Genomic DNA, 24,231 nt, shown 5'->3' on the forward strand with positions numbered 1-24,231 from the left:
AAGACCAGGCAATGTAAACAGGTAGGATTAATATGTTAAACATAAAGATTCATGTATCAAGGTATTACAGTTCGTATTGTGTGCCCTCTTATTCTGGATAGTCTGCTTTAATATTTGAATACTTCAGCTGTGAATAAGGTATGTATTCATGGCTTATTTGGTCGTGTCTCAACACTCTTACCATATGCAGTTCTTATTTGTAGAAGTAGCTTGCTAACAAAATGGGAATATATCGACAATTAAGCAAGGTAAGTAGGTCATAGATTCAACACATATAGTAAGTCATCATTTCAGCATACATTAATATTTGTTACATTTCACCACCTTTTTTTTTCTTTTTTTTTTCAATGGGGCAAATGGTGTTATAATAGGGCAGCGATCCGCCTGCACCCTGTACATTTATAGGTCTAAAATGTCCCGAGGCTTCACTGCTCGGCCGGATCTGGTGTAGTATGAAGCTGAGTTCTCTTCTGAGTCCTCTGGCAGTTCAGGGTCGTTGGTCTCCGGCGGTTGATCGACGCTCTCTGGACTTGGCATACCGTCGCTGTCCTGGAAGTGTTCCTCTTTCGTGTCCCTCAGGTGCCTGCGGTTGCGGCGGTATTCGCGTCCATCTTGGGTGCGAACGTGGTATGACCGCGCAGTGTCAGCTGGTTGTATGACTACTGCTGGCCTCCAGCGTCCAAGTTCTTGTAGCCTGACAGATTCACCACAATGTAGTGGGGGCAGCGGTCTAGCTGACCTGTCATAGTATTTCTTCTGGTGCTGTTGTCTTTGCACTCGCTTGTTATGTCCATCTTTTTGGCTTACTACCCCTGGCCGCAGCTGTTGGTTGGTGCTCGGGAGGGTTGAGCGTAGCCTGCGGCTCATCAACAGTTGTGCCGGCGATTTGAAGTTGTCGACTGGGGTATTACGATACTCCAGGAGGCTTAGGTACGGGTCTCTTCCGTCTGCCTTAGCCTTGTCCATGAGTGATTTTGCCGTCTTCACGGTTCTCTCCGCTAGTCCGTTGCTTTGCGGATAGTGTGGGCTTGACGTGACGTGTGTGAACTCCCACGACTTGGCGAATGCCTCGAACTCTTTAGACTTGTATTGTGGTCCGTTGTCTGAGACTATGGTCTCTGGGACGCCATGCCTGGCACAGGCTGCCTTTAGCTTGTGGATAACAGCTGCCGATGTGGTGCTGTGAAGTCTGTCTAGTTCGAAGAATCTGCTGTAGTAGTCGACGGTCACAACATAGTCCTGGTTGTTCCAGTTAAAGAGATCTGTCCCTACAACCTGCCAGGGGCGGTCTGGGATACGATGAGGCATCATGGGCTCCTTGGTGTTTGATGGGCGGCGCTCTTGGCATATTGAGCACTTCTCCACGACTTGCTCTATATGTCTACCCATTCCCGGCCAGAACATGATGTCTTGTGCTCTCAGTTTGCATTTTTCCATTCCCATGTGGCCTGCATGGATCTTGATCAGCATATCTCCTCTGAGGCTGGTAGGGATGACTATTTTCTCCCCCTTGAAAATTATTCCATTCGTCTTGGATAGTTCATCTCTGTGATTCCAGTATTCGGTAATGTTCTGGGGGCATTGTTTTCTTTCCTCAGGCCATCCCTCCAGGATAGCCTGGCTGAGCAGCTTTAGCTGTGTGTCATTGTCTGTCGTTTCTCTGATCTCCTGTAGCCTGTCGTCGTGTACAGGTAAGCTGTTGTACACCATGTGTACCTGAAGGTCCATCCCTTCACTGAGACCGTCGTCGTGAGAGGTGAGTGATTTCCTGGACAGCGTGTCGGCTACTGGGATGTCTTTCCCAGGGCGGTGCACGATCGTGAAGTTGTACTTGTGTAGTTGCAGTATCATCCTCTGTAACCGCGGTGGGGCTGCGGCGATCGGCTTCTTCATGATCGACTCCAGGGGCTTGTGGTCAGATTGCACCATAACATGGCGACCGTAGGCATATTGGTGGAAACGTTTGAATCCATAAAGGACTGCGTACATCTCCTTTTCGATTTGTGCGTAGTTGACCTCGCTGTCCGTGAGTGATCTGGATGCGTAGCTAATGGGCCTCCCTTCCTGCATCAGCACAGCACCCAGAGCATACTTTGATGCGTCCACTTGTAAGCTGAGCTCCTTATCTGGGTCAAAGTAGATGAGGACTGGCCCAGGTTCACTGGTAAGTATGTCTTTCATCTTTTGGAATGCAGCGTCGTGCTGCGCGTCCCACAGGAATTCATTCGATTGTTTAAGCAGCTGTCTCATGGGTGCGTTGATCTCGGAGAGGCTCGGGGCGAATTTCGCCAGATAGTTGACCATACCTAGCACGGTTTCCAGTTCTGCACGGCTCTTTGGCGCCTCCATCTCCTTGATGGCAGCTATCTTGCCTGGGTCAGGCTTCATGCCGTCGGCTGAAAGGATGTGCCCGAAGTAGCTCACTTCGGTGGCTCCGATGGTGCACTTGTCTGCGTTGAGCCGAACGCCTCTCTCCCGTGATCTCGCCATCATCGCATGTAGGTTCTTATCGTGTTCCTCTCTGGTCGCGCCATATACAAGGATGTCGTCTACTATAGCTGCTACTCCGTTCAGTCCCTCGTATGTCTCGTCGATTTTTCGTTGGAACTCGTCTTGGGCAGAAGCGAGCCCAAATGGTAATCGTAGGAATCTGTACCGTCCAAACGGTGTGTTGAACGTCGTCAGCTTCGATGATTCTGTGGAGAGCTTGATGGACCAGTATCCCGACCTTGCATCCAGTACGCTGAAATAGCGTGCGCCTGTTAGTCTGGGTGTGATGTCCTCTAGTGTCGGCAGAGGGTAGTGCGGGCGCTTGATAGCCTTGTTTAGCTCCTTAGGATCCAAACATAGTCTGAGCTTGCCTGTGCGTGGTTTCTCAACAATGACCAGTGCACTGACCCACTCCGTTGGTTCGATGATTCTAGCGATGATCTGTGTGTCTTCCATACTCTGTAGCTCCTTCTTTAGTCGGCCACGCAGGGCGATCGGTGTCCTTCTCAGTGGGCAGACTACTGGCTTGGCGTCTGGGTCTATATGGATGTGACACTCTCCTGGGAATAGTCCTATCCCTTTAAACACGTCGTGGTATTCTTCCATGATGGACTGTTTATCTGTGTGTGCATTCACTGACAATACTAGTTTAATGAGGTCCATATTCAGGCATGCCTGTAAACCTAGAACTGGGGGTGCCTGAGTGTCTACTATGTAAAAGTCTAACAACATGCCACGCTCTTTGTATTTACACTTTAACGTGCATGTGCCCTTTACCACTAGCTTCTCTCCACCATATCCTGTCAGTCTGCGTGAGGTAGGCTGTATTTTGCGTTTATCTTGTAAACTGTGATACTCTCTCAAAGGAATTACATTTACTTGTGCACCTGTGTCTAACTTAAATTTAAGCTCTGTGCCCTGTTTTCCTACTTGTATGTCTGCGAACGCTTGTTCTGTTGCATCAAACCGTCTGTCTGTCACGGTGTCTACATACAGTTCGTCTGACTCTTCTCCTGACTCAGAGCGCATGCTAATCTCGTGTACTGACTTTTTCTGGAAGCTACCGGCCCTGCAGACTTTGGCAAAGTGGTTCCATTTTCCACACTTCGTGCACTGTTTTCCCCTAGCTACACAATTATCCCCTTCCTTGTGAGCTCTACCCCCACAGTATCCACAGTTCTTACGTGTGTCTGTGTCGCTCGCTCTGTTCGCTCTCTCTGTCCACTCTGCTCTGGGGCAATATCTCTGAGCGACCAGTGGTGCAGTGGCAAATTGACAGTAGGTCAAACGCTCCACGCGTGTGCGCGTGCGCGCGTGCTCGCGCATGCACAGTTTTTTTTGGCTGCTCTCGTCCTGCAGCTGGATACTATTGCCTCACAGCGCGGCCGTCAGCGCGCGGCCCAGAGAGCGCCGCTGGCTCTGCGGCTCTGCAGCTGCATGCTTCTCCGGGAGTCCGGTTGGATAATGCCATGTAAAAAGCGATTGCGCGTACTTCAGCCTCAGTGACCGAGGTATAACGCCGTTATACCGAGTTATACCAGCACTGCACCACTGCTGAGCGCTATGCTTCTGTTCATGTCTGTGCACCTCGTGCACAAGCTGCTCCTGCGCGCTGCACGTGGCGCCAGTAAAGCTCTTTATCTGTGATTGTGCTAGCTCGTGGGCTCTAGCTATATCTATCGCGTTGTCTAACGACAAGTCTGATCCTACGTTTAATAGTTTCTCTCTTACTTTTGCTGAGTGTATGCCAAACACTATGCGGTCTCTAACCATCTCATCATTGTTCACATATGCACAGTCTTTCACCAGTAGTTTCAATGCAGTGACAAATTGTTCGAATGACTCGCTCGGTTGCTGGGTTTTCTCATGGAATTTGTACCTGGCGAAGATTGTGTTCCTCCTTGGAAGTATGTATGCTTCGAAATTGTCATAGTAGCTCTTCAATACCTTTGCTTCATCTGCACAGAGACTCCATGTGTTGTGAATGTCTCTCCCTCTTTCTCCGCTCCACAATAGCAGGTAGCTACATTTCTCGTCCTCTCCTTTCTTCTTGAGTGGGCCCGAAAACATCAACTCTGCATGCTGCCTGAACTTCTTCCATTCTCCCGGTAAGTCCAGAGAATCCCAATTCATCCGTGGCGACGGGACTCCGTTGATATCCATGTTCACCCCGCTTCTGACACCATGTCGTATTCGATTAAATAGAATAATCTTCAGGACGAGGAGATAGCGTTTATATGTTTATTCAAAGGTAAGCATCATTCAACATGAGTGTAACTCCATTCACGGCTGGCAGCCAACTGCCTGTGAGGACCCCTGGTCAGGTATACATAAGCAAGGTGCGCCTGGCGCGCCTGTCGTAAATGATATATTCACAGCATGAATAATATAGTAAAGATATATTCAAAGTAGGGCTGTCAGTTTATCGCGTTAATTAGATTAATTAATTACACAGCAAATAATCGCGTTATGAAAATTAACTCAAAATTAATTACAAACATTTTTTTTTTTTTTTTTATATAATAATATTTTTTTTGTATCATTCATTCCATAAGCATGTAGGATACACATTTACATTTTTTTTTTAATATGGTCCATTTGCATGTTCTTGGTATCTGATTCTAGGGAAATCTATGAATCTCAGGGAATGTATTCCCAGTGTCAGAAATACTGTGGGCTAGATCCACAAAGAATGGATTGCACGGTGCAAGTTGCACCCTTACTTACAATTCATTATGAATTGAAAATGGGGGACCCTGATGTAAACAAGACGAAAGTCTTTCTCTGGTCTGCATTCCCTTAACAATTGTGTGTATTGAGCCGTACTGTATTGTACCCATTCTGCAATCTGTTAATAACATTTTCATTCAATCAATCAATCTGCGCGGTGATTGATTGAATGAACATTTTATTTTGAGTAAATTGTAATGAACCAAATGAGAATATCAATAATTTTTTTTTTATCTTTGACTGTGAATAACACCATGCTCAAATTGACCAGACCTGAAAAATCTAAGCAAATTAATAGATGGAAGATGATTAAACAGAAGGTTTTGTAGATACAGTACTGAATTCTGCCATCCGGACACATGCAATTTGAAATATGATTATAGAATATAGAATATGAGGCATAAAATGGTAATGAGATTAAAATGCGATTAATTAGATTAATTAATTACAAATCCTGTAATTAATTAGATAAATTTTTTTAATCGCTTGACAGCACTAATTCAAAGCATGAATATTACACCAGCGGTGTTCTGTTGTGTGACTGTACTACAGCGGTGTTCTGTTGTGTGACTGTACTAAACTATTCCACCACATGACCGACATTTGACATACAGTACACCTCCTATCTATGTTGGGATTATGTTTGGTCATGACAAAACAATAAAAATCGCTACTGTTAGTAATGCTGCCACCACCCACTTCAATGACGCAGCTCTCATATTTGCGAATGCATAAACTATATCTTAAATTATGGCGATGTGTCTAATATGGCTGTCGCGAAGTCATTGATAAGCGACAGCCATATTAGACACATAGCCATAATTTAAGATATAGTTTATGCATTCGCAAAATATGAGAGCGCGCCGCTGTCATTGAAGGGCTTCCTACAACAGAGCACCGCCGCTGCTGCTGCTGAAGCTGTATCAAGCCGGCGGCGGCGCACGAAAGCCGGGGATAAACCACCGCGTCGCCCCGCTGGCGCTTCAGGCTCAGCAGCCTCCACGGGCGAAATAACAGTTCCACACTGATGTACAGTGAGTGTCTAATATGGCTGTCGCGAAGTCATTGATAAGCGACAGCCATATTAGACACATAGCCATAATTTAAGATATAGTTTATGCATTCGCAAAATATGAGAGCGCGCCGCTGTCATTGAAGGGCTTCCTACAACAGCGCGCCGCTGCTGCTGCTGAAGCTGTATCAAGCCGGCGGCGGCGCACGAAAGCCGGGGATAAACCACCGCGTCGCCCCGCTGGCGCTTCAGGCTCAGCAGCCTCCACGGGCGAAATAACATATAACGTTACAGTTCCACACTGATGTACAGTGAGTGTCTAATATGGCTGTCGCGAAGTCATGCCTCTCCCTCTGACAATATCATAATGATGTGTTTTCTATATTATATCCACAATCATTCATCTAAAAAAGCAGAGAAAAGCCGAACACAAGTTGGTTGCCTTTAATATTCACGCCCCCAGGTGACATTGATTTATGTGTAAAGATGGAAACAAAGGTCATGAAACAATGATCACAGTTTGATAGTGAGACAGTTAATACATTTCAAAAGCTATTTTCAACACAGATCTTTTCCCCCCAACTTTATAATACAAATAAAAATAAACTCTTATTTGGACTAATTGATCTCAAACTAGTAAAAGACTGCTTTGGACTTTTGAAAAGTCAATCAAATGTGTTCCAACTTCCACCTACAGTGCGCTTAGCTACGGTTCATCAGAAAGATCAGCACAGTGACAACCTAGAGTTTGAAGGACATTTGCCAACCGAAGCACATCGATAACACAGCTATACTTAGTCTTCTGGACTCGGCACTAAAACAAATGCTGCATTTGCAGAAGATAAAGATTCTAGAGCTGAAGCACATTTTTCTGCCGCCAGTCAGAAGCTCGAACTAGAGAACTAGATTAGAACCTGAAGACAGCTACCAATACCTGGTCTAGAGCAGGGGCGTTTTTAGGGTTAGGAAACATTGGGGGCTTCAGCAACACAGAAATATACATATACACACCCATACACACACATATACACACACCCAGGGGCGGACCTAGCACATTCCGAATAATTGACAACCCAGCTAGGAAGGAGGTAGGGGAGAATGGATAGGTGGATGGACGAGGGCCCTGGAGGAACAGCAGTCAATTGAATAAGCTACACAACATCTGAATCATATACCTGCCAGACATCAGAGAAGGGTTAGTTTGGATTCATTTCTCAAATGGAATTGGTCTCTACTGTAACTCCATTTGCATTTCCCAGAGAATGTTGGCCAACTTTACCTTCATAGGAAACTGCCCGCTTGAAATGGACCTCCAAGTAGCTCTTCAACTTTATTGGTTTGAATAAGGATGCATCACAGAAAGGGCAGTGAAAGTGCTGCATCAACATACCACAGAGTTTATTATATAAATGCCTGCTTTTTCATCCTGTTAATTGTTGCTTTTTATTAATTTATGTTGTGGAGCCAACAGTACGAATCCCATTGTAGTTGTATAAGTAAGGGATAATGTATAGCTACGAGGTCATTGTCGCAAAATAATTGACCGACAGAGTTTAAAATACCGAGCCGCCTCGGCGAGGTGTTTTAAACGTCAGTGAAGGTCAATTATTTTGCGACAATGATCGAGTATAGCTATACATTATCCCGCTTATTACATGGCTAACTTACTAACAATATACCTAATTCATTTTACATCGACTCGCAACACTGGTTCTGGCTGCGTTCTGGCTCCGCTCGTCGCTCCGCCCCCTGTCATCGCCGGCAGCAGAACACCGGCAGTGTCTAATTGCACTGAAACAGTGTGTGTCAGTGGGCTTGATTGCGAACAGCTGCGCACAGCGGTCATTATTGTCCCACAGCGGTCATTATTGTCTGATAACTGACCTCTGACGCGCGCTATTGACCAATCACAAGCAAGCATTTCGGCGAATGTGAAAACGCCATGTAATAATGGCAAATAAAACTATCCAAATCTGAAAACGGGCATCATTTACATTTAGCTGACGCTTTTATCCAAAGTTCTGTACGACATCATCCATCAAAGCCCTTTGAATGGCCATATCTATTGAAAACTGCATGTCCTTCATGCTATGCGTGTTTGGCACCTCATCAATAAACGGATATCCACTTGTGCCACTTAATTGACCACCATCTTTAAGAGTACTGTACGACTTATGGCAATATCATTAGCATCGTCATCAGCACTCCAAGTAACCACATTCATAACTGCTGCTAGATGCATTTCTTTTTTTTAAAGATTTATTTTTAGCGTTTTTCATGGTCAGACATGACCCCGACAGAGGAGGAGAGGATGAACGGGAGAAAAAGTGGGGAGGACATGAGACAAATGATCCCCCGGGAGTGGGAGGCTAACAAGGGACGGCTGCGTGGGTGTGCGAGGCACTATGTGGTGCAGCCATGAGGGCGCCCTGCTAAGCTGTATTTTGAGAGAAGGAGCCACGTAAGAAAGGCTCCACAGGTGGTTTGGAAATAACACCTTTGATAGTTGCAGTTGGTGACACAAGAGAAGGGTTAACCCTTTCACTGTGACAATACAGAAGGTTAGCCCTTTACTATCACACAACCGACGGCGATGCTCCATAATTAGCTCTGCGGATGTGGAGCTAATGATGGAGCATTGCCGTCGGTTGTGCGATAGTAAAGGGCTAACCTGTCGTGTGGCAGTGAAAGGGTTAAGATGGCGATGACAAATTTAAATAAATGGTTTAAGGAAAGACTAGACACTCTCATATATACTTTTGAAAAAAAGTCAGTTTAATTGATAAAATACATAACACAACAATCGTATACATAAAGATTAAAACACAATTATATACAGGTTAAAAGGAAGGGGCAGAGCTCTGTGGGCGTGGCTGGTTCTGGAGATGAGGACATGTCCACGGAGGAGGGAGGACCGGGACACTTTGAGAGCAGGGGTTTTGGGGTGGGACGTTCCTCTGTCTCCTTCAGCTGGGGTAGAGGGGCAAACACAAGTTCAGTCACTGCTGCTCCATATCCTGTCAGTGATTTTCAAACTTGAGCACCCAGTAGGAGGCCACGAGGGTCCAACGATGAGGGCAAAAAGTTACATTTTCCATTTTCTTTGGTCAGTTAAAAACCGACCAAACAGCTCAGGTGTGAAAGCACCGTCAATCTCTTAAGGGACATTAATTATAAATGGCTTTTTCCAGTGTTTAGCATTGTTATATAGTAATAGGGGTTAGTATCAATGGGTCTGTGTCTCTAAATACCATATTGGCGGATTCATTCAGTTGAGACAATTTCCTCCTCCAGTTAATTAGGTCATTCTGATTTGATCGCTCGGTGACGTAACTGGGAGATGGTGGAGCAGATTGTGATCCGATTGGCTCTGTGGTTGTAGCGCATAGTGAAACCCGACACTTCCTCAAACGGGAGAGGCAGAGTGAGCGAGAGAGGCTAACCCTAACCCACTTCGAAAGAGGGCCAAAGCATAACCACTTCGAAGCAGAGAATATATATATGTACAAGGCGGACATTTATATCCCAGAGCCCTTCGGAGCTAAACTAATCAGAGAGGGTCTTCGCTGTACGCGGGCTAGCCAATCAGAGAGCGTCTTCGCAAACAGGCTACATAAAAGAAAAATCACGGGATGCCTAGATAATTACAATAATTGTACACCGTATCAAACTAAGTGCAGATCAATCCGTCTACTATTAGTTTACACTATAGTCGTCAGAAACATTATCATTTTTGGTTGCAAAAGAGAAAGTTGATGAGCAAGCCAGCCGCCATTTTCCTTTTGAAAACAGCAGCGAAACAGGGACCTCTCAACAACTAGCAGCATATTTATCCAATGAGGTGCATTCCACATGTGGAAATGGGAAGTAGGGTAGAGGATACATGCATACAACTCATTTTGGACACTCAAGATAAATAAATCATAAAATCCATAAAAAAGATTGGAAAGCAATACTTCATTCTGCACCTTTTATAAAATGATAAATAAAGCAGAAAGATCACTGTAACGCTCAGAGTAGAGCTGGAGACACTGACCTGATGTCTGTGTGGGGAAGCCGGTCCATAACAGCTGCTGGTCCTCCCTCTTCCTCCTGCTCCTCAGCCTTGTCGTCATCATCCTCCTTCTGGCCCCCAGGCCCCTTAGTGGCCCCTACGACCCTTAGGAGGCTTCTGGCCCTGCATCTAAAACACAGCACATTCAACATCAGTCAGTGAACATATACGGTCATACTTCAAGTAGGCCTGACGGCGTGGAACCATTTCAAAATAGTAGTCATTCCTGTGCTCCGGGACAGTTCAGTCAATATTCGTTAATCAAAATTGGGAGAGAATGCTTGAATTTGTCTCATGGATGTAAATTATGTCGAGTTCATACTACACTACACGTATGAACTCGACATAACGTTACTCCGTTTTCCATGAAGTGTATAGCAGCAATCTGTTCTGTTGTTGAAAATTTAACGGTTAACTTAGGTATCCGACGCACTTCCGGCGAGGACAGGAAGCCGTCATGAAACCGTTGGTCATATTGTAGTCTTATTAACTAAAAGATTTTAACAAAATAAAAAGCAGCAGCACTATTGGATAACCGAGTCATGTTTGCTATGCATTTCTTTCTTTAGGAGAGTAGGACATTTGTTTCACAGTTTTAGCATGATGTTTTATAGATGGCTAGGATAAACACAGGTTTTTGTTTTTAAGAGGGGCGGGGGGGGGGTTTGATTGGATTGAAGTTTATTTCAAGTATGCAACACAACAAACAAACATCAAGTACAGATATAGCCTTAAGCCGTTAAAATAATAAATGTATACATAAATAAATAGTTACTATATATAATCTAAATCTAATATATAATCTAAAAAAATGAAAGGCTAAAATGCTAAATATATGATCTAAGAATCCAATAATCTAAATCTCTGCTTCACCGAAACGTGGCTGACGCCGGACGTCCCAGACCACGCTATCCAACCGGCCGAACACTTCTTCATCCACCGCAAGGACAGATCAGCATTGTCCGGCAAACAACGTGGAGGAGGTATTGCCTTCATGTTTAACAACAATTGGAGCGATCCAACTAACGTGAAGGAATTATCCAACCACTGCTGCCCAGACCTGGAATATATAACCATCAAGTGTTGTCCTTTCTTCCTCCCGAGGGAGTTAACGGCGATCGTCCTGATCGGAGTGTATATTCCACCGCAAGCCAGTAACAACGTCGCGCTCTCCAGACTCCACGACGAGGTAAATAGAATACAAGCGGCGAACGTTAACGCCGCCATTTTAGTGCTGGGTGATTTCAATAGCGCCAATCTGAGAAAGGTATTACCTGACTTCTATCAGCATGTGACTTGCAACACCAGAGGCGGTAACATCCTAGATCACTGTTACACGCAATTTAAGGGTGGCTACAAGGCTCATTCTGATAGTGGCTTTGGTAAATCAGATCACGCGTCCATTTTCCTTTCACCAAAGTACAAACAGAGAATCAAAAGCACTCCTGTAGTCTCGCGAGAGGTGCAGAAATGGGATTTGACGTCAGAGGAGACGCTCCAGGCTGCGTTTGACTGCACAGACTGGAACGTGTTCCGCGACACAGATAACATTAATGTCTACACGGAGACAGTGCTGGACTATGTTTGTACTTTGGTGGAAGAAACAATCCCCAAAATGAGAGTTTACCCAAATCAAAAACCCTGGGTAGACAAATCCGTCCGTGAAGCTCTGAGAGAGCGCACCAAAGCATACAACGACGGCCTAGTGGCAGGCAACATGAATGACCACAAGGTGGCGCGATACAACGTAAGGAGGACAGTGACAGAGGCCAAACGGCGCTACAGGGATAAAATTGAACTCCAGTTTGAACAAGCTGACTCTAGAGCTATGTGGCAGGGGCTCAAAACGATGACAGACTACAAAGGCGCCTCCCTCAAACTGAACAGTGACATCTCCTTAGCAAATGACCTCAATACCTTCTATGCGAGGTTTGATGCTGGTAATAACAACACCAGCCCACAAGCCACGGCAATGGGGGGGGGGGGGGGGTCTGCTGCTGATGGAGACTCAGTGTTCAGGGTAACAGAGCATGAGGTGAGGCGGACCTTTAAAAAAGTGAATATCAGGAAGGCAGCAGGTCCGGACGGCATCCCTGGCCGCGTCCTAAAAGTCTGTGCCCCGGTATTCACTGACATATTTAACCTGTCCTTAGAACAGGCTGTCATCCCCACCTGCCTGAAGAAGTCCACTATCATCCCTGTACCCAAAAAATCCAAGCCTGCTTGCCTCAACGACTACCGCCCTGTAGCTCTCACCTCCATAGCCATGAAGTGCTTTGAGAAGCTAGTAAAGGGCTACATCTGCTCCTCCCTCCCCATCAACATGGACCCCCTGCAATTTGCATACCGCCCCAACAGGTCCACGGAGGACGCCATAGCCCATGTGCTGCACACAGCAGCATCACACCTGGACAAGAGGCAGGGGAACTATGTGAGAATGCTATTCATCGACTACAGCTCGGCATTCAATACCATAGTCCCCTCCATACTCATAGCCAAGCTCAGGGACCTGGGCTTGAACTATGACCTCTGCCAGTGGGTCTTGGACTTCCTGACTGGCAGACCCCAGGTGGTGAGAGCAGGCAACTGCACCTCCTCATCCATCACCCTCAACATAGGGGCCCCCCAGGGCTGTGTTCTGAGTCCCCTCCTCTACTCCCTGTACACACACGACTGTGTGGCTCAGCGGAGTAGCAATACAATCATCAAATTTGCTGACGACACAGTGGTGGTGGGCCTGATCTCTGCCAACGACGAGAGGGCCTACCTGGAAGAGGTCAAGGTCCTGGCGGGATGGTTCCAGGAAAACAGCCTCTCCCTGAACGTCAGCAAAACAAAGGAGATGATTGTGGACTTCAGGAGGTCGGGGGTCAAGGACTACAGCCCCCTCAGCATCGACGGGGCACCGGTTGAGAGAGTCAACAGCTTTAAGTACCTCGGAGCCTACATATCCGAGGACTTGACATGGACCACACACATTGACAGTGTTGTGAAGAAGGCACGACAACGCCTCTACTTCCTCAGGCGCCTAAGGAAGTTCCAAGTCAGTCAGAAGATCCTTAAGAACTTCTACTCATGTACAATAGAGAGCATCTTGACTGGCAACATCACCTCCTGGTTTGGGAATAGCACTGCACAAGACCGAAGCAGACTACAAAGAGTGACACGTTCAGCCGAACGCACAATTGGAGGGGGGCTCCCCACCCTCCAGAACATTTACAACAAGCGTTGCAAGGGCAAGGCTAAGAGAATCATTAAAGACTCCAGTCACCCGAACAACTGCCTCTTTGAACTGCTGCGGTCAGGCAAGCGATACCGGAGTCTCAAGGCGAGCACAGAAAGACTCAGAAGAAGCTTCTATCCCCAGGCCATCAGACTGCTAAACGAACAATGAACACTACACAACAACCACCAAACGCACATAGCACACACATCCACACGCACACACTCACTTTAAACAGACACACTGTAGCACCCACTCCACACACTTTATAGCACACACCCACTTTAAACAAACACACTGTAGCACCCACTCCCCACACTTTATATTTATTGATGAAGGATTGCACTACAACCCGTACACCTTACTGTAAATTGTACCTAAATTGTACCTCATCCCATTTCTGCTTTGCACTATATAGTACTGTACATTAGTACACTGCATAGTATTGTATATTATATGGTAACTCAGAACATTGTACATATGTCTATACCGAACACTGTGACCTCATTTTCTTCTTCTAAATTACATGCTATACTATGTTATTTGATACTATCTTGTCTAGCACAGTCTCTGGAGCGTAACAGTAGAAGCTCTAATATATAATATAAAAGAGTATTTTGTCTTTAATGTTAGCTTGCAAACTCAAATACTGTCTTGGTAAGCCTCATAATGAATTGTTTGGGGAAAAAAGGAAAAACATCGTGACGTGCATCGCCGAAAGGTCAGAAAATATTGTGATATCATATTTAGGCCATATCGCCCAGCCCTACATCTGACCCCCGGCCGTTGGGGGGCGCACTGTGCAAAAGACCCGGATGTTGCCCTGCAGGAGACAAGAGACCTGGTTAGTCAGGGGCTGGGCCCCCGTTTGGTTGTTGAATACATATAGGGAGGGGGAAACTGGACTACCAGAGAGGGGGAAACACTAGACTACCAGAGGGGGGGAAACTACTGGACTACCAGAGGGGGGGGAACTACTGGACTACCAGAGGGGGGGGGGAACTACCAGAGGGGGGGAAACTACTGGACTACCAGAGGGGGGGGGGGGGGGGGGACTACTGGACAACCAGAGGGGGGGGGGGGAACTACTGGACTACCAGAGGGGGGGGGGAACTACCAGAGGGGGGGGGGGAACTACTTGACTACCAGAGGGGGGGGGGGAACTACTGGACTACCAGAGGGGGGGGGGAACTACTGGACTACCAGAGGGGGGGGGGAACTACTGGACTACCAGAAGGAGGGGGGGGGAACTACTGGACTACCAGAGGGGGGGGGGGGAACTACCAGAGGGGGGGGGAACTACTTGACTACCAGAGGGGGGGGGGGGGGGAACTACTGGACTACCAGAGGGGGGGGGGAACTACTGGACTACCAGAGGGGGGGGAACTACTGGACTACCAGAGGGAGGGGGGGGGGAACTACTGGACTACCAGAGGGGGGGGGGAACTACTTGACTACCAGAGGGGGGGGGGACTACTGGACTACCAGAGGGGGGGGGAACTACTGGACTACCAGAGGGGGGGGGGGGGAACTACTGGACTACCAGAGGGGGGGGGGGAACTACTGGACTACCAGAGGGGGGGAAACTACTGGACTACCAGAGGGGGGGGGGGGGGGGGGGACTACTGGACTACCAGTTAATTTTTTAACGACACATCCACGACCCCACTCAAAATGGCCCCACCAGTTGAGAACCACTGCTTTGACACTATATTTGATCCATTTATTACCAAAAGATTTGCACTACCCCTCTACCTCATTTTGTACAGCGTTAGTCTTGTGAACCTGCCTCGAGCTCCTGGACGGTGTTGTGGAGGAGTGGCCTGGCAGTCCGACAAGGTCGAGCTCTGAACAGACATCTGGGTCTGGAGGGAGAGATGGGGGGGGGGGGGTCCCTTAAAGATTTGTTTTACAATTTCTTAACTCTGTATAAAATATTGTAATTGGATCATTTGCTTGACTGATGTTTTGGGAGATTTAAACAGCCGGTTAAAATACACGTTTCCGACGGCGTCTTCATGCTTTCTAAACCAATAAAATCACTATGTTTCCTAGGATGTTCGTAAACAATAAAGCCAGACTTGACTTTTTTTATTACCATTGTTGTGAAGGGCCAGATTAAAGCTGAGAATCTACGTTTTTATTGTTTTATATACCTTGTATATTATTTATATATATAAGCTATATCCCTTTAAGCCTGCGTTTGAATCCTAGTAATATTCACTTTCCTCATTGGATAATGTCCTTGACGTTCTCGGCGCCAGGCAACGCGCCCCTGAAGTCAGGTTCAAAGGCGAGTCTGGGCATGTTGGAACATGCCTGGTGCCGGCGCATTGATTCGAGACAAGAGCTGAGGCTTGGCACTAGAAAGCCACTTAAGTATATATATCGTGGAAGGCGCAGCAGCAGTAGTGTAAGTAAGTAAGTAAGTAAGTAAGTAAGTATTTATAAAGCACCTTTCATACATGTCATGTAGCTCAAAGTGCTGTACACAAACATAGGCATATATAATGATAAAAGCAATAAAGTCACAGTGATCAGTTAAGATCAATGTTTAAAAAATAAAAAATAAAAATAATAATAATAATAATAATAATAATAATAATAATAATAATAATAATAATAATAATAATAATAATAATAATAATAATAATAATAATAATAATAATAATAATAATAATAACGTAAAAATGAAAATAACGTAAAAATGAAAACATGAAAACAGTCATTTGCTTACCAGTTTGGGAGAACAGGTCGCACAAACATGTCCGCTCAGTAGCAACCGGAAGTAGGAAATGCACTAAACCAATGCACTTGTACGGTAGGTAGCAATGTTAGCTCTTATAACGCTAGTGTAGTTACGTTTTTATTAGTGGTCAGAGTTGGGTCCACAGGACTTATCCAAGCCCCATGGATCCATCAGTGGCCGTGTATTGTGTGCGTATGTACCCGTTCCCTCATGTGGTCAGTGGCCAGAGTTGGGTCCACAGGACTTATCCAAGCCCCATGGATCCATCAGTGGCCGCGTATTGTGTGCGTATGTACCCGTTCCCTCATCTAAAGAGTTGGGTCCATAAGACTTATCCAAGCTTACGGATCCATCAGTGGTCGTGTATTGTGTGCGTATGTACCCGTTCCTTCATCTAAAAAGTTGGGTCCACAAGGCTTATCCTAGCCTCATGGATCCATCTGGTTTTTCCAAGCCATAACTATTTGTAAGCTAGACTGTATAGGTACGTTTTTAATTTTCCTTTAAAAATTTGTATAGAGCTGGCGTTTCTGATGTGTGTTGGTAGTGTGTTCCATAGTTTTGGGGCATAGTTGGCAAATGCCATACTTCCTATCCTCTTTTGGTTTCTGGGCGTGTCTAGTAAACCTGTAGTGGATGACCGTAGCGTTCTTGAGGGCAGATAACTAACTAGGGAATTTGCTATGTATTTTGGGCCTTGCTCATTAAGAGCTTTATATGTTAGGAAAAGGACCTTAAAATCAATTCTATGAGTTATTGGAAGCCAGTGCAGAGTGGCTAGGACTGGAGTGATATGTTCTCTTCTCCTTGTATGAGTTAGTAATCGAGCTGCAGAGTTTTGGATAAGCTGAAGCTTCCCAATGGTTGCTTTGGGAAGACCAGTGAACAGTGCATTACAATAGTCAAGCCGACTTGATACAAAAGCATGAATAAGTGTCTCTCAGTCTCTGCATCCTTTTTATTTACGAAAGGTCTTACTTTCGCTATGTTTCTTAGGTGGAAGAATGACGTTTTCATGGCCTTATTTATATGAGACTTAAAGGTCAGGTCTGAGTCCAAGATGACACCTAGGCTTGTAACCTCAGTCTTTACATAGGATGACAGACTCCCCAGGTTTTCACACAGCACTTCCCTTTTCGCTTTTGGGCCGATCAATAGGATTTCGGTCTTGTTTTCGTTTAATTTTAGGAAGTTATTGTTCATCCACTTGTTTATTGCTAACAGACAATTTGTAATGGACTGTATGGCTGTAGTGTTATTTGGTTCTGCGGAGATATATAGTTGTGTATCATCAGCATAACTATGGAAGCATACATTGTGGTCTCGAATGATGTCCCCGAGGGGCAGCATATATAGTGAGAAGAGTAATGGACCAAGGCAGCTTCCTTGTGCAACTCCAAAGCTGCTGTCATGTTCCTCGGATACATTGTCTCCAAGCTTAACATAGAACCTTCTCCCCTTAATGTATGTTATGAGCCAATTTAGTACATGATCGGAAAAGCCAACCAGTCTTTCAAGACGACTGATCAAGATATTATGGTCAATCGTATCGAACGCTGCACTAAGGTCCAATAGGACAAGAATTGAGACTTTGCCAGCATCGGAGTTTAGCCTGAGGTCGCTAACTATTTTAGTAAGGGCAGTTTCAGTGCTGTGATTTGTATGCTGCCTGATTGTAATTCCTCCATGATGTTATTATCTTTGAGAAAGGAGTTTATTTGTACTGAGACTATCTTTTCTAATATCTTGCTGATAAATGGAAGGTTCGATATTGGCCTATAGCTTTTTAGTTTGTTTACATCTAAGTTTGTTTTCTTTAGTAGTGGTTTTACTACAGCCGTTTTAAATGCATCTGGAAAAGTGCCTGTTTGAAGCGACATATTTATGATTTCAAGGACATGATTTGAGACACTATCGAACACCCGCTTGAGAAATGCTGTTGGTATAGGATCGAGGCAGGAGGTGGCGGAATTACACTCAGAGACAATCTTACAGAGGTCAGGTAATGTAATACATGTGAATTCCCCCATAGTTATCTCAGGTGGGTTTTCACTCACAGCCAGATCTATATCAGAGGTAATGCTTGCTCTAATCAATGATATTTTTTCATTAAAGAAAACTGCGAACTCTTCACATTTTGTGGCTGATTGCTGCGGTATATGGGGGGGTGGTATGTTAATCAGCCGGTCGATGGTGGAAAAAAGTACCCTGGAGTTACCCATATTTTCTGAGATCATTTTGGAAAAATATTCCTTTCTCGCAAGTTGTATTGCCTTATTGTATGCGCCCATGGCGTCTTTGTATAAATTAAAGTGAGCTGTGAGTTTGAATTTCCTCCATTTTCGCTCGGCTATCCTACATTTTCTCTTGTTATCTTTAACATTGGTTTTATTTAACCATGGAGAGATTCTATCAGTTTTTACCTTTTTAACCTTCAGAGGGGCAACAGCACTGTTGACAAGGTGCTGTGGAAGTTTTGCACTTTCTGATTTAAGGAGGATTCACTGCATTGGTCATATGATTTCATCATACTAGAGAATTTTGCTTCAGCTCTAGCGTCCAGAAGCCTTCTGTGAACTAGGAATTCGCTTCTGGTCTTATGTAATATTAGGCTTGTACCATAGAACACACAATAATGGTCAGAAATTGGAATTTGTTTTACTGATACATTCTCAATGTTTAGCCCTGTTGTTATTAGTAGGTCCAGAGTGTTGCCATGTTGGTGGGTGGCCTCGTGAACATGTTGCATCAGTCCAAAACTGTCCAGTAGGTTCAGAAACTCACAACCCCTGGGGTCATCCTTTTTGTTGATATGAATGTTTAGATCTCCATTTAGAATGATTCTATCATACCTGGTAATGCAGATCGATATGAGTTCTGAAGATTCCTGTATGAAGAGTGGCGAGTACCTTGGTGGTCGATACAATGTCACACATACTACTGGCATTTCTGTTTTCAATACAATAGCAAGGTATTCAAATGATACAAATTTTCCCAGGTCAATATCACTGCACACAAATTGAGTGGAGATGATTGCTGCTATTCCGCCTCCCCTCCCACTCTGTCTGTTTGATTGATAGAATTTTAAATTGGAAGGGCAGGTCTCAATCAGTGTTGCTACACCAGTGATGTTGTCTAGCCATGTCTCTACTAAAAACATACAATGTACACCATGTTTTACTATGAGTTCGTTTATCAGAAATGATTTTTGTTTCAGCGCTCTAACGTTGAACAGTGCTAGTTTTAGCTGTACGGGTTCTGTAGTGGGGCGTGAGATAGTCTGTGGTTGAACATTGATAATGTGATTCTAATGTAGTGTGAAGCAGTTCGTCTAAACAGAGTGTTGTGAACCTAACGTGTGAAGTGAATAGTAAAAGTGTCAGAGTTAATGCAATAACGTCAAGTTCGACTTAGCTTAATGTGAAGTAAAGAGTCGTCATTTAGTGTGAATCGTGTTACAGCAGTTCGTTCGGTATGTAGCATTACAAGCAGTTCGTTCGTTTAGTAACTAGTGAAACCTTAGCAAGTGTGCGTGGACTTAGTAATTAGTGCCAGTACACGAGGAGGGCCTAGTCGTGGAACTACTGGACATGTGCATATTGGAACCTACGGCGGCGATTGCAGAACCAGTATTGGTTGGATTATAGTGATTGTGGAACGTACTACCGTGGAGAAGAGCCTCGTTAATACATGTTCAAGTTTCAAGTTTCTTTATTAGTTGACATGCAAAGATACAGAATACCTTCACATGGAATGCTTTTTTCTGTTATGCTCCTATGAGGATCATAGGACGCTTGGATCATACACATACAGCTCATTACAGTAATATTCCACAATTATTACATTTTAGATAGTAATAATGGTACAGAGCCTTGAGACAAACATATGCATATTCACCACCGCAAAAAGACTGGCAGCCGTCATAGGCAGCGCCATTTACGGAAGGAGGGGGGGGAGTGGGTTGGGGTTGTTACAGGGCTGTAGGGGGGGGGAGGTGGGGGGGAGTGCACAACCCAAGTCCTGGGTGGGGGAGGTCTCCCTCACACGAGGCAGCCGACAGTGCAGCGCCAATGCAGAGGAAGGGGGGGGGGGGGGGGGGGGACTAGGGATTGCGGGTGGGGAAGCCGCTCGCCACTCTTATCTCCCAGAGGGCCTTCGACTCCAGAGCTCTCGGTTCGACCTTGGTCCCCAGGAATTTGTTTTGGCTGACTGACAATTTATCCCAGCCACGTCCCTTTAAATTTGATTTGAATAGAGTGGAATATAACTCTATTGATTTGAGTGGAGTGAGTTTTAACAACTCCGTCCAAATGACTGAATGCATTATTAGTCCAAGTGTCCAAGTGTCTTATCAGTTCATTTTGGTAGATCCTGTCCACTGTCGTTTGGATTTAACCACCTTGAAGATCTTACCTCGGGCTAGCTTCGAGGACCGAAGCTAGCTGGCTATCGTCATTGCTATCGAGCAATTGGATTACAGCTATTGCTTTGCTGCTGAGCATTTGGATTATAAGGACTGGATTCCGTACGAGAACCCCCTTTCTTCAAGTGAACAGACTGAGTATCCGAACATTCTTCCTTCCTCCAGAGCTTACATCTCTGGGAGGACACCCCCTGTCTCCAGCGGTACCATCGTTTGCCCACTATAGTGCCATCCTACCCCTGACTGACTTTATTCATATTCTTCGCCATACAAGCGCGACCATTAATTCCCATTCTGTACAATTACTGCATAATAATAAATACTATAAATTATGCTAGATCCTAATGTGAAACACTGTGATTCTACCCGTCTATCTTTTTATGCTCGCTTATGCCTGTATTTTTTACTGTTGTGAAGCACTTTGAACTGCAACCTCTGTATGAAAAGTGCTATACAAATAAAGTTATTATTATTATTATTATTATAAATGATATTTCTTTGTCACCGTGCCGTCTTATTCTGAGTGTCTGCCATATTATAACTGTACTTTCTGGCAAGTAATAATAATAATAATTAGCAGTGGTTTAATCTATCACAATCTTTAATACAGTCAGGGTTTTGTAACCCCTCAGTTACAACCATCATTATTATTAGTGATGGGTACAACAGTCCAGACTGAAAAGGACAGAATAGAACAGGGTATTTGCGTTAAATGTAAGAATTGTAATACCTTTTTAATACCACAGAGAGTTAAATGTAATACCAATTCACAACCATACTAATACCTTTAAAGGCCTTAAATTGAGAATTATAAACGCAATACTTGAATACACCGCAGACAGCCAGACACCCTGCAACACAATGCATCCTATATGTTGTGCTGTAAGCAAGTCATCGGCTCAATTTGAATAGGAGCAGTAGTTTATAAATAACATGTTTCAGCACAGAAATTCATGTGAACAGGGAAAACATGAATAGTCACATGGAATAGGACAGATAAGGACAAGTATGTACCTTGACGTGGTGGAGCTCTGTGGCCAGGCTGTCCCTTAGAGTCTGAAGGACCCGGAGTTGCTCCGTCAGGCTGGCGTTGCCCTGCTGAAGCTCCTCCCTTTCCCCCGTCACCTGCTGCAGCTGCTCCCTCACCCCCAACAGAGATTGTAGCTCCTCCTCTTTGTGACTGAAAGAGGACAAGGACCACACCAGCTGCTGCTAACAGATTATTCGCACAAACACCAACCGCTGTTATCATTTGGATAATGCCAAGCTAGCAAACGTTTCACTCCCAACAGGTGTACTATCCATGCTCCATCGCTCCCTGCAACTATTCACACCTCGCAGGATTTCAGAGAGTTTTCCGTTTCACACAAACAGGTACTTGGTGGTAACTAAATCTAAATTAAAAAAAATATTTAAACAATGGAGCACCCTCAAAAACCACTTAAGTTATGTTGAAACTGAGCCTATTAAGTAATCGATTTTCACACACATCCCTAATCTATTTACTAGTTACGCTGCTGGTTAATATGACTTACTACCATAGTGTCTTTATTTATACATTTTAATACTACAACTCTGTAAATACATCAGATTAGCACCAATTTATATATTTTATACTCAGTAATATAGAATGTACAGGTGATTTTAAACTATTGCACTTTACGGTTACATTTGCACTCTGGTTGGATGCCAAACTTTTGTTGTACTGCTGTATAATGATCATACATTTGAATCTAATGTGAAAATAAACTACAAAATGCAGATGTTTACCCAAGTTGGGTCTGGAGTAGTACAACATCTAGCTTCGTTTTGCTGAGCATCTGCCGGTTCTGGGCCGCAGAAGCCTTCAGCTTCTCGTTCACCTCTGTGAGAGAGCCCATTTCCCCCCGGTAGGTCAGGATCTTCACTTCCTTGCCCTTCAGGTCACCAACACCTGTGGCTGAAGATAAATTACACCATCCATCAATTAATTAGGGTTGAACAATTAATCTGAATCTCATCTAAACCACAACATGGCCCTAGTGCAATCGCCAAATGGTACACGTGTAAGTTCTGTGCTGTAGAGATGATCCAGCCTACAAATGTCTTCTGATTAACCTCTTAACATGCAACGGCCTGGCCCCTCTTGAGGACGATTTGCCCACTGGCACGACATGGCACTTTGCCGACCTCTAGCGGCTCGGGTGTGCATATTTTTAATACAATATATAGATCGAATTAAATCCCCATTTGTTGCCCGTCGATTGCCAAAATCTGTTCAGCGGTTCTTGAGTTACTAACCCAACCCCCTCCAATGTACAGTCATTTACCTAGTATGGTTTTATCAATAGTCCAATGTACAATTTTGTTTGTTTGTACAGTGTCTCCTCCCCCCCCCCCTCAATGTACAGTTTAACTTGTTTATACAGTGTGCCCCCCCCCCCAACCACCTCCAATGTAAATTACCCAGTATGGTTGTCAATATCCCAATGTACCCAACCCCCCCCACCCAACCTCCTCCAATGTACAGTTTCTACGTCAAATGTATATACTCCCTTTTCTTGACTCCTTCTGTATCATAAACAGTACTGTATTTGCAAATCTGGTATGTCATAAATGTATAGATGTAGCAGTACTGACTATCTGTATGTCATGTATGTCATATATGTCCTGATGAATTGAAAATGGGGGACCCTGATGTAAACAAGACGGAAGTCTTTCTCTGGTCTGCATCCCCTTAACAATTGTGTGTATTGAGCTGTACTGTATTGTACCCATTCTGCAATCTGTTAATAAAGTTTTCAATCAATCAATCAATGCCGATACGAGGAATGCGCCGAAGTACACGGCAGACTATTTTTTCAAATACCAGTTCCCGACTTCAGAGCCTCTACCTCCGTACGTAGTAATAATAAGAAGAAGAAGAAGAAGAAAGAAACATCCCACGGCCATTGTAAGTGGATACACAGTGTTGTAGTGTAGTAAACATCCATCTACTATTATAGTGACAGAAGTGGCCCCTGTGTGTCGGGACCCGGTGTCCTGCAGACAGTGCGGCCCCCCGGTGACGCCGAGCAGCGCGGCCCCCAGTCTCCTCGCCTCTCCGGGTCCTCCTCCCGCGGTGGGACGGCGTCTGACAGTTGCTGTACTCCATACAGTTCAATACAATCAGAGCAAATGAGAAAAGTCGAAACTGCATCTGGACGGCGGTGGTCTGGTCTGTTGGTTGTTGTTAATGTTCCCGATCCCGAGACTCGAATAAGAAGAATAAAGTGCCGGCGGCCGGGGGCTTCTCGAACAGAAGAGACGTGCTTCTTCTTCTCCTCTGATGATGATGCTTCTTCAGTGTCTTCCTCCTCCTCCTCCTCCTCCTCCTCCTCCTCCTCCTCCTCCTCCTCCTCCAGCGTCTTGGTTTGATTCTTCCCAATAATAATAATAATAATAATAATAATAATAATAATATAATAATAATAATAATAATAATAATAATAATAATATAATAATAATGTGTCAAACAGAAAGCGAGACGCCGCGACGCGTCGCTATGATCATCAATGATCTGCTGCTGCGC

At 44.8% G+C, this 24,231-nt stretch overlaps 1 protein-coding gene across 3 annotated transcripts in view; it reads right to left on the reverse strand.

Annotated features, from left to right (window-relative positions):
* The window catches only part of LOC311226886 (uncharacterized protein), a 35,586-nt gene extending 11,641 nt beyond the window's left edge, over positions 1-23,945 (reverse strand). For 2 of the 3 annotated variants that reach the window (XM_084312343.1, XM_084312342.1), the window contains exons 1-4: positions 23,658-23,945; positions 22,452-22,620; positions 21,696-21,861; positions 10,269-10,415 (exon numbers count right to left, since the gene is read on the reverse strand). In XM_084312343.1, coding sequence (XP_084168469.1) covers positions 10,374-10,415; positions 21,696-21,861; positions 22,452-22,620; positions 23,658-23,859 — 579 coding nt within the window. In that variant the 5' untranslated portion in view covers positions 23,860-23,945 and the 3' untranslated portion in view covers positions 10,269-10,373. Of the gene's footprint in view, positions 1-9,068; positions 9,203-10,268; positions 10,416-21,695; positions 21,862-22,451; positions 22,621-23,657 lie in introns of those variants that run through there. The other variant, XM_084312341.1, reaches the window with a different exon arrangement.
* Between the last annotated feature and the right edge of the window lie 286 nt (positions 23,946-24,231).

The sequence above is a fragment of the Notolepis coatsorum genome (assembly GCF_963971535.1).
Source record: "Notolepis coatsorum genome assembly, chromosome: 4".
Classification (NCBI taxonomy): Eukaryota; Metazoa; Chordata; class Actinopteri; order Aulopiformes; family Paralepididae; genus Notolepis; species Notolepis coatsorum.